Raw genomic sequence first — 15527 nt, 5'->3', positions numbered from 1 at the left:
ATCTGATCACTGATATCAGATTTATATCTGATCACTGATATCAGATTTATGTCTGATCACTGATATCAGATTTATATCTGATTATTGATATCAGATTTCTGATCACTGATATCAGATTTCTGTCTGATTACTTAACAGCACCCTGATCCAAAATGCTCCAAGGAAAGGGATTTGTGTGACATGCTCCTAAAGATCAGCTGGATTCCATGCAGATAAATCAGATTTTCTCCATGAAAATAATTTTCTTCTTGTTTTATTGTGTAATACAGTGTTCATAGTGAAGTGACTCCTTTGTAGGCCTGGGAAAATGAATTTCCCATCCCTGGGGAACATCCAGGGGGCCCCTGGTTCTGGAGAGCAGGGCCAGCAATTCCAAAGGCCTGGAATCCTCGTGGATTTTTTGTTCTTTATGGATATTTATGGAGTTTGTTGTTTATGAATTCACCCAGGGAATCATCCAGGTTGGAAAAGGCTCCAGAGCTGAGTCCAGCCTGAGCTGGTCCCCACCTTGTCACCAGCCCAGAGCACTGAGTGCCACATCCAGGTGATCCTTGGGCTCCTCCAGGGAATTGTTTTACAGAGGGGTTAAATTCCCATCCTAAAAAACTCCACAGCATCAAGAGTGGTATAAAATAAGAGAATTTAAACCTTGATATAGATAAAAACCTGCTTGAAAAGTTAGAAATAACATCAGAGGTGGTTGGACTGTGAAGTGAGCTGGCACTGGGGCAATTTAAAATGCTCATTTTAGTGAAGTCATTCAGTGCAGAGCAATTCTCTGGTTGTGGTGAAGCATTTTTAATACTCTGTATTTACAAGTGAGATGTGTTTTCAAGATACATCACAACTATATCATGTTTATCGTGAGTAAACCATGAGTAAATCCTGTGTAGAGCTGTGCCATGGCCCTGGACACCACCCCAAGGAAAGGAATCCTGATGGATTCAAGGTTTCCTTCCCACTTCAGGCACTTTTGTTTGTTGACTCACTGGCCTAAAAATAGGCCCTCATGAAGTATTCACCACTGATCTAATTAGGCAGGAGAATGCTGCTTTTCAGACTGGGAAAGCATTCCCAAAAATGATGCAACATTTGTGTCTAATTAGATGATACAGGAAAATCCTGGCTAATTGCTTTGATAGACTTAAACAGATTAATAATGTGCAAGTGGTAACTAAATAAAAACTCCTTTTCACTGAGTGCTTTGAAAGTGATGCTTTTTAAGAAGCTAAAATTCCTGATTAGTTCTGAAAGCCCAGGATTGTGATTTGAGAGCATTTCTCATTTTGGAGTTTTTTTCAGTGCTAGAAAAGAAAATCTTAAAAATGAGATTGTAATTTGTGTCTCTGAGCAGTGTTTGGTGTTTTTTCTAAATGTCTGTAAAGGTTTCTATCCAAAATGTGGCCAATCCGTAGGTGGGGACTGGGATTTGTGCCTCAGAGAGCCAGGCTGGGATTGTGGAGCCCCAAATTGATCCTTGCAATTGTTGGGCACTTCAAATTCATGTAGGAAAAAAGCAGTGGAGCACCAAAAGTATTTGGAGGACAAGGGTGAGATTTAGATTATATTTGAATATTAAAAAATATTATTACTAAGAGGGTTGGAGCAACGTGGGATAGCTGAAGGTGTCGCTGGGGGTGGCACAAAATGGGCTTTAAGGTCTTTCCAACCCAAACCATTCCATGATTTGCAATACCAACCTGTCAAAATTTGTCTTAATTGGCTCAACATCCACTTATTAATAAAATAAATAGTATTAATATCATATGTAACAGATTGGAATCCAGACAATTAATATCTAATTTAAATTTCTTTTTACATCCTATGGAGTTTTTTCTGGTTTTCCCACTTGACTCAAAAATTGTTAAAGTAAATATTAGCAGCTGAGTGTGCAAAGAGGCTGCCTGAAATCCAACATTTCAAAAAAAGGGAGAGAGTCCCTTTTGAAAAATTGAAACCACACTTGCAGCAGATGAAAATGAAGGAGAAGTTTTCCATGTGGGGAAGGGGATGAGGGGGCTGAGGGGGAAGGAATTCTGTGCAGTTTTGCATAGCTGTGCAGTGAAATCTTTTGAAGGATATCCTAATGGAACTGGACTGCAAAACAAATCTAAACACGATGTGCTGGCACGGGGCAGACAGCAGTGACTGCCTTGGATGTGGGAAGCTGTGGGGAGATAACAGGGCCTGTCTGGAGCTGCCAGGAGATCTCTGAGGAGAGGGATTTGTTCCATGGCTGATGGAAATCAGCCCTTTGGATTCCTTCCAGTGTCCAGCATCCTCTGGGCTTGGTCCAAAACCCAACTCCTTTGCATCCCAGTCCAAAACACTTCAGAGAGTGCTGGGGAAGGGGCAGGTGGTGCATCAGGGGGTGGGGGGGCTCTGCAGTCACAGAATCCCAAATCCCTGAGGCTGGAAAATCCCTCCAGGACCATGGAAACCCAGCTGTGCCCATCCCACCCTGTGCCCAGCCCAGAGCACTCAGTGCCACCTCCAGAATTGCTGGGACACCTCCAGGGACGGGCACTGCAAACCTCCCTGGGCACCCTGGCCAGGAAGAATTTTCCCCCCAAAATGCAAAAATGGGGCTCATTTTCAGGCTCCTTCTCTGACACCTCTGTTGCTGGGGGTTGGATTAATGGATATTCCCTTCTGGGAAAAGCCTTGGTGTTTAGGATCCCAGAAATGAGGTGGGAAAAGAGCTCCAAGGTCCCAAAGTCCCAGCTGTGCCCACCTTGATCCCAACCCAGAGCCCTGAGTGCCTCCAGAATTCCTGGGACACCTCCAGGGATGGGCACTGCAAACCTCCCTGGGCACCCTGGCCAGGAAGAATTTTTCCCCCAAAATGCAAAAATGAGACTTTAAGGACTTCGAGGACTCCTTTTCTGTTGTTGGTGTGAGGGCTTTGGGGCTGTGGGGAAACACAAAATGTTCCCTGCCAGAAGGGGCTGGGGCAGGGACAGCTCTGCTGCTGGGGTTGGATTGATGGATATTCCCTTCTGGGAAAAGCCTGGGGGATTCTGGTGCTCAGGATCCCAGAAATTAGGCGGGAAAACAGCTCCAAGGTCCCAAAGTCCCAGCTGTGCCCACCTTGATCCCAACCCAGAGCACTGAGTTCCTCCAGAATTGCTGGGACACCTCCAGGGATGGGCACTGCAAACCTCCCTGGGCACCCTGGCCAGGAAGAATTTTTCCCCAAAATGCAAAAATGCGGCTCATTTTCAGGCTCCTTCTCTGACAGCTCTGCTGCTGGGGGTTGATTTTTGGATATTCCCTTCTGGGAAAAGCCTTGGTGCTCAGGATCCCAGAAATGAGGTGGGAAAAGAGCTCCAAGGTCCCAAAGTCCCAGCTGTGCCCATGCCCACCCTGTCCCCAGCCCAGAGCACTGAGTTCCTCCAGAATTGCTGGGACACCCCCAGGGATGGGCACTGCAAACCTCCCTGGGCACCCTGGCCAGGAAGAATTTTCCCCCCAAAATGCAAAAATGGGGCTCATTTTCAGGCTCCTTCTCTGACACCTCTGTTGCTGGGGGTTGGATTTTTAGATATTCCCTTCTGGGAAAAGCCTTGGTGTTTAGGATCCCAGAAATGAGGTGGGAAAACAGCTCCAAGGTCCCAAAGTCCCAGCTGTGCCCACCTTGATCCCAACCCAGAGCCCTGAGTGCCACCTCCAGAATTCCTGGGACACCTCCAGGGATGGGCACTGCAAACCTCCCTGGGCAGCCCCTGCCAAGGCCTGGGCAGCCTGGCCAGGAAGATTTTTTTCCCCCAAAATGCAAAAATGGGACTTGAAGGACTTCCAGGACTCCCTTTCTGTTGTTGGTGTGAGGGCTTTGGGCTGTGGGGAAACACAAAGCAGCTCTGCTGCTGGGGTTGGATTGATGGATATTCCCTTCTGGGAAAAGCCTTGGTGCTCAGATCCCAGAAATGAGTGGGAAACAGCTCCAAGGTCCCAAAGTCCCAGCTGTGCCCACCTTGATCCCAACCCAGAGCACTGAGTTCCTCCAGAATTGCTGGGACACCTCCAGGGATGGGCACTGCAAACCCCCCTGGGCAGCTCCAACCCCTGAGCCCCCTTTCCATGGGGAAATTCCTGCTGGGCCCACCCTGAGCCAGCCTGAGGCCGCTCCCTCTGCTCCTGTTGTTGTGAATCTGTGCTCCAGTGGAGCTTGGAGTTGTGTGGTGTTATTAAATTAATTAAATAACACCCAGGGACTTCCCATGTGTGGCTTATGTTGGAATTTCAGCATGGAAATTGTGGCCTGCTTTTGATGAAACCTCATCTGCTCCCTCCTTAATCAGGATAAAACCACTCATACAGTTCTACTGACCTCATGTGTGGCTCCAATTGGTCAGGAGCTTCACTGCCAATTACTTTATTGGTAATTAACAAGTTATTATTCTGTACTGATTGGTCACTCAAACTCCTGATGCAGGAGAAGTTGTTTGTGAGAGACAGTTTTCATTTTTCTATCTAAGGTGTGAAAGCAGCTTATACAGGTGTAAGTTGTTTTTCACCCAGCAATAAACAAATAAACAGAAACAGTTTATATACAGGTGTAAGTTGTTTTTCACCCAGGAATAAGCACAACCAGTTTATATACAGGTGTAAGTTGTTTTTCATCCAAAAATAATCAAAACTAGTTGAAATACAGGTGTACCTTGTTTTTGACCCAGGAATAAGCAGAACTAGTTGATATACAGGTGTAAGTTGATTTTCATCTAGGAATAAGCAAAACCACTTTATACAGGTGTAAGTTGTTTTTCACTCAGGAATAAGCAAAAACAGTTTATATACAGGTGTAAATTGTTTTTCAGCCAGGAATAAACAGAAGCAGTTTCTACAGGTGTAAGTTGATTTTAACCCAGGAATAAGCAAAAACAGTTAACACAGGGATAAGTTGATTTTAACCCAGCAATCAGCAAAAACAGTTTATGCACAGGTGTAAGTTGTTTTTCACCCAGCAATAAGCAAAACCAGTTGAAATACTGGGGTAAGTTGTTTTTCACCCAGCAATAAACAAAGATAGTTGATATACAGGTATAAGTTGATTTTCATCTAGGAATAAGCAAAACTAGTTTATATACAGGTGTAAGTTATTCTCACCCAGCAACAAGCAAAACCACTTTATACAGGTGTAAGTTGTTTTTCACTCAGGAATAAGCAGAAACAGTTTCTACAGGTGTAAGTTGATTTTAACCCAGGAATAAGCAAAAACAGTTAACACAGGGATAAGTTGATTTTAACCCAGCAATAAGCACAACTAGTTTATATACAGGTGTAAGTTGTTTTTCACCCAGGAATAAATAAAAACAGTTTATATACAGGTGTAAGTTGTTTTTCATCCAAAAATAATCAAAACTAGTTGAAATACAGGTGTACCTTGTTTTGGACCCAGGAATAAGCAAAAACAGTTTATAAAGGTGTAAGTTGTTTTTGACCCAGGAATAGGCAAAACCAGTTTGTGTACAGGTGTAAGTTGATTTTCATCTAGGAATAAACAGAAGCAGTTTCTACAGGTGTAAGTTGTTTTTCACCCAAAAATAAGCAAAAACAGTTTCTACAGGAGTAAGTTGATTTTAACCCAAAATAATCCAAACCAGTTTCTATACAGGTGTAAGCTGTTTTTCACCCAGCAATAGATTGTTGTGTTAAGGACCTGCCCACACCAGGATTGCTTTCACCTGGGAGCCTGCAAAGTGCCAGCTTTCCTCAGAAGCAATGACAGGCCAGCTCCTTTTGTGAATTTTCTGATATAACAGAGCAGGTTTGATTTTATAAAGCCTTTCTTTATGTTTTTCTACCTTCCTGCACCATCCAAGATTCCAGCTTTTGGCCAATTTAGATTCCAGCCCCTCAGTGAAGGGGGTCTGGCCAAGCAGCTCCTTTTATCCACAGCCTGCTTGGAAATACCCTGGTGAGGTTTTTTTTTATATTTTTGGAGCGTTTGGAACTTTACATTTCTAAGCAGCACTTGTAAAGGGAATGTTCTGCATGAGGGTACTTAAGGGAATATTTTCCAGGACTATATTTATGCCTCTGTAGTCTTCCTTTAGTGGTCTTGAAGGAAGGAGCTGTTATTACTGTTAAATATAGATGTAATGTGGTGTTATTGCAGAAATGTCTTTATGTTCCATTTCTGGCTTTAAAAAAAAAAACAACTCTTTTTTTATTAAAATCAGTCAGGTCTATAACATTTATTATGTTTTAACATGTTGGCATAATGTTAGTGTTGGGAATAAGGCAGGATTGACACCTGATTCCAAATAAACTCTCCTAATGATGTTGCTACAGCAGTCATGCATGCCATCCTATATTTAAATTTAGGATTGTTGCTTTTCCTAGATTTGAATTTAGGATTGTTGCCTTTTTCTGGTGTATTTACTATTGAAATCCCATATTCCACATTTGTCTCACCTTAATAAAATGTCCAGTCTCAAGTGTTAAGTCTCCCCTGGTCAGCTTGAAAAAACTATTTTGGGGGGAATGACTCAACTTCTGTCATGAGAGGAAATCTCTGAGGGCAATTATTCCTGAGGATATTCAGATTGTTTCAAAGGTATTCAGAGATCAGTCACTGCTGCTGGCTTTTCCCTTTTTATTACCCATTTTTTTGGTGGGATGATTATTTTAATTCAGTCGAAACGCAAGAGGTTTGCATTTTTATGGGTATTACCAAAGCCTGGAAGCAGCTTCCCTCACATGAAATTCATTCAGTTTTCTAAACAATTTTTAAAGGGCATTAATTTAGTCATCTGTGATGGTTGTGAACAGAAGCATATGTGAAAATATTCAGTGAAAAGATGCATCCCTTAATTCACCCAAACTCCACATCAACTATTTAACAGCACTTGCACTCTTGTAGCTTTTAAGATGTAGCTCAATTACATCCACGTATAAATAGAAAATGCTGGCAGGATTCTGTTTGCTCTGAGCCTTGTTTTGATGGTTCCATTGACATTTCAAACTTTGATTTGAAGCTCTGGAAATGGCTGCAGCTGTAAATAAACATCTCCCTGAGCTGCTGCACTGGGCTGGAGAGGAGGGCTCACGTGTTCCCCACATCTTTATCTTTCAGGCTGTTTGATTGGAGCCAAGGAGTCAGCAAAGAACCTCAAGAAGACAACTTGGATCATGACCAGAAGATAAAAAAAGAAGAAAACAAAAAGAATGTGGCATATAAAGGGTGTAATACCTGGAGGTATTGGATCTGACTCATATTTATAAAAATGAGACGAGCTTTCACAAAACACAAGTTATCTGAGACAGTCATCAAGCTTGGAGCCATCATGCTGTTGAACTAGAAATTCTCCTTTTCCCCATTCTCCTTTCTGACAGGTAACAAAGGATTGGTGAATTATGATTTTCCCAAGTTGGAAGCACTAATTTTTATCTATATAGTTCATCCTTATGAATATATAAGGAGTTAAACATTGCATATTTAATGTGGATTATAATGGGAAAGTGACTCATTAACCAAAATGGCCACTTTTGAGGACTTGGTTTCAAACTGAGCTGGAGCCTCCCGATGCACTTTGTAGGATTTGGGGGAAGCTGTGCTGCAGGGCCTGCTCTGGGAGGCCAGGATGACATGTAGTGAAAGGATATCACCTTCCTGTTGATATCTCTGAAGACTCCTAACCAGAAACAGGAAAATGAATGGTGGCAAGGAGTGTGACGGAGGGGACACGGATGGAGGGCCACCAGCAGTGCAAGTTCCCGTTGGTTGGCAGCGGAGGGTGGACCAAAGTGGAGTTCTGTACATCAGGTAAGGCCGCCCCAGGGCTGGGCTGGGCTGGGCTTGGTGCACTTTGGCCAGGATGTGCAGGGAGTTCCTGACTCAGCTCCTTCCTTCTGCTCTGAAGTGTCAAGGAGTTGTTCCTCGAGCACAAGATGGTCTTGGAAGGTGAAGGAGGGGAGATGTTGGTGGGGTTTGGGAAGGAATTCCTGCCTGGGAAGGTGGGGAAGGGCTGGGATGGTTTTCCCAGAGCAGCTGGGGCTGTCCCTGGATCCCCAGGCCAGGCTGGACAGGGCTTGGAGCAGCCTGGGATGGTGGGAGATGTTCCTGGGCAAGGATTGGAGCTGGATGAGCTTTAGATCCCTCCCATCTCAAACCATTCCATGATTTTGTGATTCTTTTCCAAGTAAATTTGGGCTGGGATGGGATTCCCAGAGCAGCTGTGGCTGCCCCTGGATCCCTGGAAGTGCCCCAGGCCAGGCTGGACAGGGCTTGGAGCAACCTGGGATGGTGGGAGATGTCCCTGGGCTGGGGTTGGAGCTGGATGAGCTTTAGATCCCTTTAACCCAACCCATTCCATGATTTTGTGATTCTTTTCCAAGTAAATTTGGGCTGGGATGGGATTCCCAGAGCAGCTGTGGCTGCCCCTGGATCCCTGGAAGTGTCCAAGGCCAGGTTGGACATTGGGGCTTGGAGCAGCCTGGGATGGTGGGAGATGTTCCTGGGCAAGGATTGGAGCTGGATGAGCTTTAGATCCCTTTAACCCAACCCATTCCATGATTTTGTGATCCTTTTCCAAGTCAATTTAACTCATGTGACCACTCAATAGCTCCAAACTCATTTTTATGCCCACGAAGGTTCTGTGTTCACTATCACTGACATTCTCCAGCTTTTATGGATCCCTCACATTTCTCATGTGGGGAAAAAAACCCCAAGAACATAAACCCAAATCCAAAGTTTTAGGTACTTTATTTGTTTATTTTCTTAGCTTATTGGATTTTTTTTTTTTTTTTGCTTCACCCTGGAACGGTCACAAAGAAATGCATTGAAATTGCTATGAAATAAATGTGTTCAGACAAAGAGAGCCTAAATTAAATGCTATTGGGAAAAAGATCAAAGTTAGCTTTATAAAATGATATTTTTGTGTACTTGATGACCCCACTCAGCTTTTGAACTTAATTTCCACAGCCCTAAAAAGTTGTAGATGACAGCTTTGGGGAAGCTCATGTCATTCCTGCCCTCTTCCCAAGTTTTCCACTGTATTTTTTAATTCTTTGCATTCCATGATTTTGTGGCAGTTTCTTACAATTTTGTGAATAATGAGTTTTCTGGTAGTTTATTTACCTGATGATCCCACTCAGCTTTTGAACTTCATTTCCCACAGCCCTAACAAATTTTACACAGCAGCATTACTGAAGCTCTTTACTGCCCTCTTCCCAAGTTTTCCAATTTTTTTATTTTTTGAAATCCATTATTTTTATGCCAATTTCTTACAATTTTCTGAATAGTGATTTTTCTGGTAGTTTATTTACCAGATGACCCCACTGAGCTTTTAAACTTAATTTTCTACAACCCTAAAAAATTCTACACAACAGCATTAACATTTACTGCCCTCTTCCCAAGTTTTCCAATGTATTTTTTTATTCCTTGGTGAATTTTCTGGTACTTTTATTTACCTGATTATCACGCTCAGCTTGTAAACTTGATTTCCCCCAGCCCAAAAACTTCTACACAACAGCATTACTGAAGCTCTTTTACTGCCCTCTTCCCAAGTTTTCCAGTGTATTTTTTTATTCCTTGGTGAATTTTCTGGTGCTTTTATTTACCTGATGATCCCATTGAGCTTGTAAACTTCATTTCCCCCATTTCACAACAGCTTCCATGAAGTTCATTCTGCCTCTTCCAAGTTTTCATGCATTTTTTTCAATGTATTTTTCTCTGAATTCCATGATTTTATGGCAGTTTCGTACAATTTTCTGAACAGTGAATTTTCTGGTACTTTTATGTACCTGATGATCCCATGCAACTTTTGAACTTAATTTCCCCCAGCCCTAACAAGTTTTACACAACAGCTTTGGAAAACTCATGTCATTCCTGCCCTCTTCCCAAGTTTTCCAATGTATTTTTTTATTCCTTGGTGAATTTTCTGGTGCTTTTATTTACCTGATGATCCCATTGAGCTTGTAAACTTCATTTCCCCCAGCCCTAACAAATTTTACACAACAGCTTCCATGAAGTTCATTCCTGCCCTCTTCCCAAGTTTTCCAATGCATTTTTTTCAATGTATTTTTCTCTGAATTCCATGATTTTATGGCAGTTTTGTACAATTTTCTGAACAGTGAATTTTCTGGTAGTTTATGTACCTGATGACCTCAGTCAGCTTTTGAATTTCATTTTCTACAGCCCTGACAAGTTTTACACTACAGCTTTGGGAAAACTCATGTCATTCCTGCCCTGTTCCCAAGTTTTCCAATGTATTTTTTTATTCCTTGGTTAATTTTCTGGTGCTTTTAATTACCCGATGACCCCACTGAGCTTTTAAACCTAATTTTCCGCAGCCCTAAAAAGTTTTACACAACAGCATTAATGAAGCTCTTTACTGCCCTCTTCCCAAGTTTTCCAATGATTTTTTTTTTTATTATTTCTTGGTGAATTTTCTGATACTTTTATTTACCTGATTATCACGCTCAGCTTTTAAACTTGATTTCCCCCAGCCCAAAAACTTCTACACAACAGCATTACTGAAGCTCTTTACTGCCCTCTTCCCAAGTTTTCCAATGTATTTTTTTATTCCTTGGTGAATTTTCTGGTGCTTTTATTTACCTGATGATCCCACTCAGCTTGTAAACTTCATTTCCCCCATTTACACAACAGCTTCCATGAAGTTCATTCCTGCCCTCTTCCCAAGTTTTCCAGTGTATTTTTCTATTCCTTGGTGAATTTTCTGGTCCCTTTCTCAGAGTTTCTGATGAATAAAAGTGTTTTGCACTGCTGTGTGTGCAAGGCCAGAGCAGGAGGTGTTATTTGGGGAGGTGGGAGTGCAATAATCCAATTTTTGCCTGCCTTGGAGCATCCCCAGGCTCTGAGGGCAGCGGAATCCCCCAGGATTGAGTTTCCACAAACTCCTCTCTGCCCTGCCAGCGTGCACAGGCAAGGAAAGGTCAAACAATATTGACTCCACAGCTATCCCAGGGAAAAATTAGTGGATATATTCAGATCTGACACGATTCAAGCGGAATAGATGATCCCAGACTCTGTGTTTGTGCCTCCTTGGAAAGCACAGATGCTTTCCTGTCAGCTGTCAGCAGTTGCTTTGGATTAAATCAAGATTAAATCCATTCATTAACTGGTTTTCGTTACCTGCTGGAAGCACTGAGTTGACTCTGAGGGTTTTTCTTAGCAAAACAGAGCTGCTGAGTGGGGCCTAAATCATCCCTGCGAGTGTGCAGGGCCAGGCTGGAGGGGCTGGGAGGTGATTCCAGGGCTGGAATCAGCCGAGCTTCAGCTCCTTCCCAAGCCAGAGAGTCTGCAATTCCATGATTTTGTGGCAGTTTCCTACAAAAGAAGCTTTGGGTTATCCCTTGTGTTACAGAAGTGTCAATAACTGTGCAAACACAAGAGACTTTGCAGTTACAGCTGTGCCCAGGATCAAGGCAGGAACAGGAAAAATGGCCCTTTTTTAAATTTAGTTGTGTTTTGTGGATGGATAGCCCTGCCTGTGTGTGCAGTAGGAATGCTGGATCCCACAGATTCAGGGATTGCCCTTCCTCCCACTCCTGACTGGCAGCACGCTCCTTTTCACTCCAGCATCCCAACAGCACACCCGCGTCATTTAAAATCACTTTTTTCTAAAAATACCCCAGGAAAAGGAGCCTTTTTTAGCCAATGCAAATAAAACAGCATCCTCACTGCAGAGCATATTCCCAGAAATGCCTTTTAACAGGAGGTTTTAAGGATCACAGGAAGTGTCTGGAGGGATTTTGGGTGTGGATGGGACGGTGCAGAGCAAACGTCAGGGTGGGATTCTCCCTTGGGAAGCTGTTCCATCCTCCAGCGTGGAGTTTGGGCTCAGCATGGTCAGGACAGGGGGGAACATCCAAAGGGATCAGCCAGGATCCTGCAGTAATGAAAATAAACAAAAGCAAATAAAATAATAAGCAAAATAAAAGAGCAGTTTCCCCCTGCTCCCCAGGGATTTCAGACTCCTGACCAGTCACCAGACCTGGACCTTTATTTTTAGGTTGCTCTTTCATCTTCCTCACCCTCCAAGCTGTCACTGCTACACAGATTCAACCTGAGCACTTCTCCCAAAAATAACTATTTCAGGCCATGCCTGGCAAAGAAATGACTTATTTAAACTGTCAGCAGGGCTTGAAATGTCACTTGCAGATGTTGCTTCAGATGTGACTCGTGCAGGATGAGGTGTTTATGAAGCACCAAAGTTCCTCACAGCTTGGAATTTTGAGTCAGGAGTGGTTTTGTGATCCAAACTATTCCACTTGAGCTGTTTTTGTTTGAATTAGGGCTATTTACAGCTGCCATTAATAACCAGTGTTTTATTCAGGATAAACAGTTCAGCTGGCCCAGCAATAAAGAGCAATCTGCAAGTTACAGGCTGGGGACACGGGAAGGTTTTTTTTTATATTATGAATTAGTGATTTTGCCATAACAGAGTTCCCAGTGCCCTATTTTGGGAAGTGGAGATAATGATTTTCTGGTGGGAGTTGGAGAAATCCAAGTGCAGTTTGTCAGGAGCTGGCTGGCCTGGCTCCTTGGGGTAATATTTCTTACTTTCAGTGAGAAGATCAAAATTTTACAAAATTTTAGCTGAATGAAACCAAACGTTGTGCATCAAAGGGACCCAGCTGCAACAGTTTTGTTTCCTTTAAAATATGTTTGGGGTTTTGTTTTGGTTTTTTTTTTGTAAGTATTATCTCAATTCTTGAATAAAAGCAAGAAGTACTATGAGAAAAAAAAATCTGAAATGTGATTTTACCCATTGTCCTTGTGAGCAGATACAAAGTCCTGACCTATCCAAGAGCTTGTATTCATCATTTCTGTTCCTTTGCAGTCCCAGTGGGTCTTTATTATCCTGCTTGGAGCAGGTGAAGACTTACTTGCTGACTGATGGAACGTGCAAGTGTGGCCTAGAATGTCCTCTTGTTCTTCCCAAGGTAAAGCACAGCATCGTTTTGGATCTGGGTGCAATAATATTTATCAGCTGCCCATGCTGGTGACTCAGACTCTGTTCAGGTCATCTCTAAAATAAATGGTGTCCACTCAAAGTTAGACTAAAAATATAAAATAAAATTTTATATAAATTTTATATTTAAAAAATTTATATAAAAAAATTTTATATAAAAAAAAAATTTATCCTTAGCCCCTCTTGCAGAGGATCTGACTCAGTTATTATAAATATTTTAATTTTTTTATTTGTTGTTTCCAAACATCCTGTCGGGGAATCCCTTGGGCAGTATAGGAGCAGTCAGGAGCAGAGGAGAATTCCTTTATAAAATATAAAATTTCTAATTTTTGTGAATTTGCTGCCTGTAGTCATTCTTTTAAACACTGGAATTTTCACTGCCAGGTCTTTAATTTTGATCCTGGAGCTGCTGTGAAGCAGAGAACTGCTGAAGATGTTAAAGCGGACGAAGATGTCACCAAACTATGCATTCACAAAAGGAAAATTATTGCTGTGGCTACACTTCACAAAAGCATGGAAGCACCACATCCTTCACTGGTTCTAACTAGTCCTGGTGGTGGAACAAGTGAGTAAAATGAAATCATGCAGAATCATGGAATAATCTGATTTTTATTCACATAATTACTGTGCAAAACCACCCCCAAAGTCTGGCCACAAGTGCAAAAATAAGCAGATTGAAGGAATAAATAAAGGGAGTAGGCAGAGATGGAGGTAGATAGAAAATGAGTCTAAAAGCAGGTCAGCCCAGACTAAGAGCATGATTTTCTTGGAAAAGATATCAGATTGTTCTAGACAAAGAAAATACATTAGCTCTCATCTTTTGGAACTGTAGTAATATGTCTGATATTCTGTCACATGGGAAATTAGAGGAGCAGAATAAAGTGATTATGAAGGGATTAGGATGTGGCTAAGGACTTGGCTAAATGGGAAATTGTATTGTAAAGGAGAATAGACAGCAAGAGGAGATCTCCACTGTTCATTTCTCAAGGATTATTTTTGGCCACCAACCTGGATTAGCATTTTAATTATCCCCATCAATAAAAAAAGTGAGGACATTTGTTGGTGGCTGAAGTTGACAGGTACTCTCCAAACAAAGGTGTAAAACCAAGGGGGTTCCCTGAGGCCTGGAGTGAAAGCAAAGTTAGCACTGAAACAGCTCCAAACCCAGAAATTCACCCAAAACTGGGGACTTTGTCAGGGTCACAGGAACAGGTTCTGAAGAGAATGACAAATCCCAGTGGGCAGGACAAAGGAGGGAAGGGGCTGAGTTTATAATTTTGTACTCTGGGGTTGCAGCTCCTGGGAAAAGGCCTGAGCTCCCTGCACCCCTCATTGCTGTGAGAGCACCTGGCCAGCTCAAGTGGGCTCTTCCCTCTTCAAAGGGGAAAAAAATACAAGAAAACCAAGAAATAATAAATTTTAGAGACGTGCCAGTGCTAACAGACCCATGCTGTTCATAGTACTGATGTGCCTCTGCCTTTTCACATTGAAATTTAGGATTTAAAACTTTGCTTGAAATTTTTTTTTTCAGTGTAATTTTGGTTTTAAGTGTCAGTGGAATTTCCCATGTTTCTGTGCACTTCCCTGCTTAATTTTTTCAATGAGTAGTAGTTAAATTACATTCCTGTTTTCAAAAAATCAGCAAAATGGAGGTAATTTATATATTTCTGTGCTCTTTCTCTGTCAGTCAGAATTTTGTGCATAAGCAAAGAAGAAAATTCCCCAATAAATCTCCCTGTAAGCAAAATTTTTGCACATTTATATGTGACCATTTGCTTATTTCCAGCACTCAAGGTGAGGCCTCTCACAATTATTTTATTTTGCAGTTCAGCCTTTAGTTTTGTCCCCTAAATGAGACTTTGGTTGTATCTGGGGACAGGGGAAATGTTTGTTTCTCTCACATTGGAGCAAATAGGATGAAGGCAGGATTGTCAGTGCTGTCTGACCAGGCTGAAAGATGAGTAGAGGAATTCCAAGGCACCTCTGGGTTCATTTGAACACAGAATTTTTAGCTCCCAATTCCAGCTGAATTTTGCACATCCAGAGGCTTCATGCCAAGCACTGCAAGCTGAATTGCAAATTCCCAGAGCTGCAAAACTGGCAGAAAGTCCCCCAGACTTGGAGCTGCTTGTGCTTCTAGTCTGGAAGTAAAACATTGGGAAAAAATCTCTTTAAATAAAGCTGGAAAGTGGTCTTGTGTTTGTTGGAAGGTGTAGCCTAAAAAGTGGGATTTACAGGGAATTTTTCCATCATGTGCAAATATCCCCAAGGCTTCTATCCTGAAAAGAAACAGGAACATTCAGGATGCCTCATTTGGGACAGGACCTTTTCTGTGGGAACTGAGTCTCAGTCCTGGACAGGCTTTGTTCCTCCTGTCCTCAATAGATGGTGCCAGAGGCTCCTTTTCCCTGCCACAGCCATCCCTCTCCTCCTGCCAGAGGGGGGATGCTGGAGATGCAGGAGGCTTGCTTGGAACAGGCAAAAGGCAAGGAAAAAGGTTCCAAACGGTCCATGTTTCTGTGGGATACGGAATTACAGCTGTGTCATTGGGGACAGGCACCGTTCCAGCTTGGAGATTGAGGGTTT

At 42.5% G+C, this 15527-nt stretch overlaps 1 protein-coding gene across 2 annotated transcripts in view; it reads left to right on the top strand.

Annotated features, from left to right (window-relative positions):
* Positions 1–15527, top strand: part of MBD5 (methyl-CpG binding domain protein 5) — a 153182-nt gene that overhangs the window by 106020 nt on the left and 31635 nt on the right. Inside the window, exons 5-8 of one of the 2 annotated variants that reach the window (XM_064718208.1) lie at positions 7079–7338; positions 7542–7768; positions 12810–12912; positions 13326–13506. In XM_064718208.1, coding sequence (XP_064574278.1) covers positions 7656–7768; positions 12810–12912; positions 13326–13506 — 397 coding nt within the window. In that variant the 5' untranslated portion in view covers positions 7079–7338; positions 7542–7655. Of the gene's footprint in view, positions 1–7078; positions 7769–12809; positions 12913–13325; positions 13507–15527 lie in introns of both variants that reach the window. The other variant, XM_064718209.1, reaches the window with a different exon arrangement.

The sequence above is a fragment of the Zonotrichia leucophrys genome, chromosome 7, assembly GCF_028769735.1.
Source record: "Zonotrichia leucophrys gambelii isolate GWCS_2022_RI chromosome 7, RI_Zleu_2.0, whole genome shotgun sequence".
Lineage (NCBI taxonomy): Eukaryota > Metazoa > Chordata > Aves > Passeriformes > Passerellidae > Zonotrichia > Zonotrichia leucophrys.
This window is presented reverse-complemented; position numbering and strand designations above follow the sequence as displayed.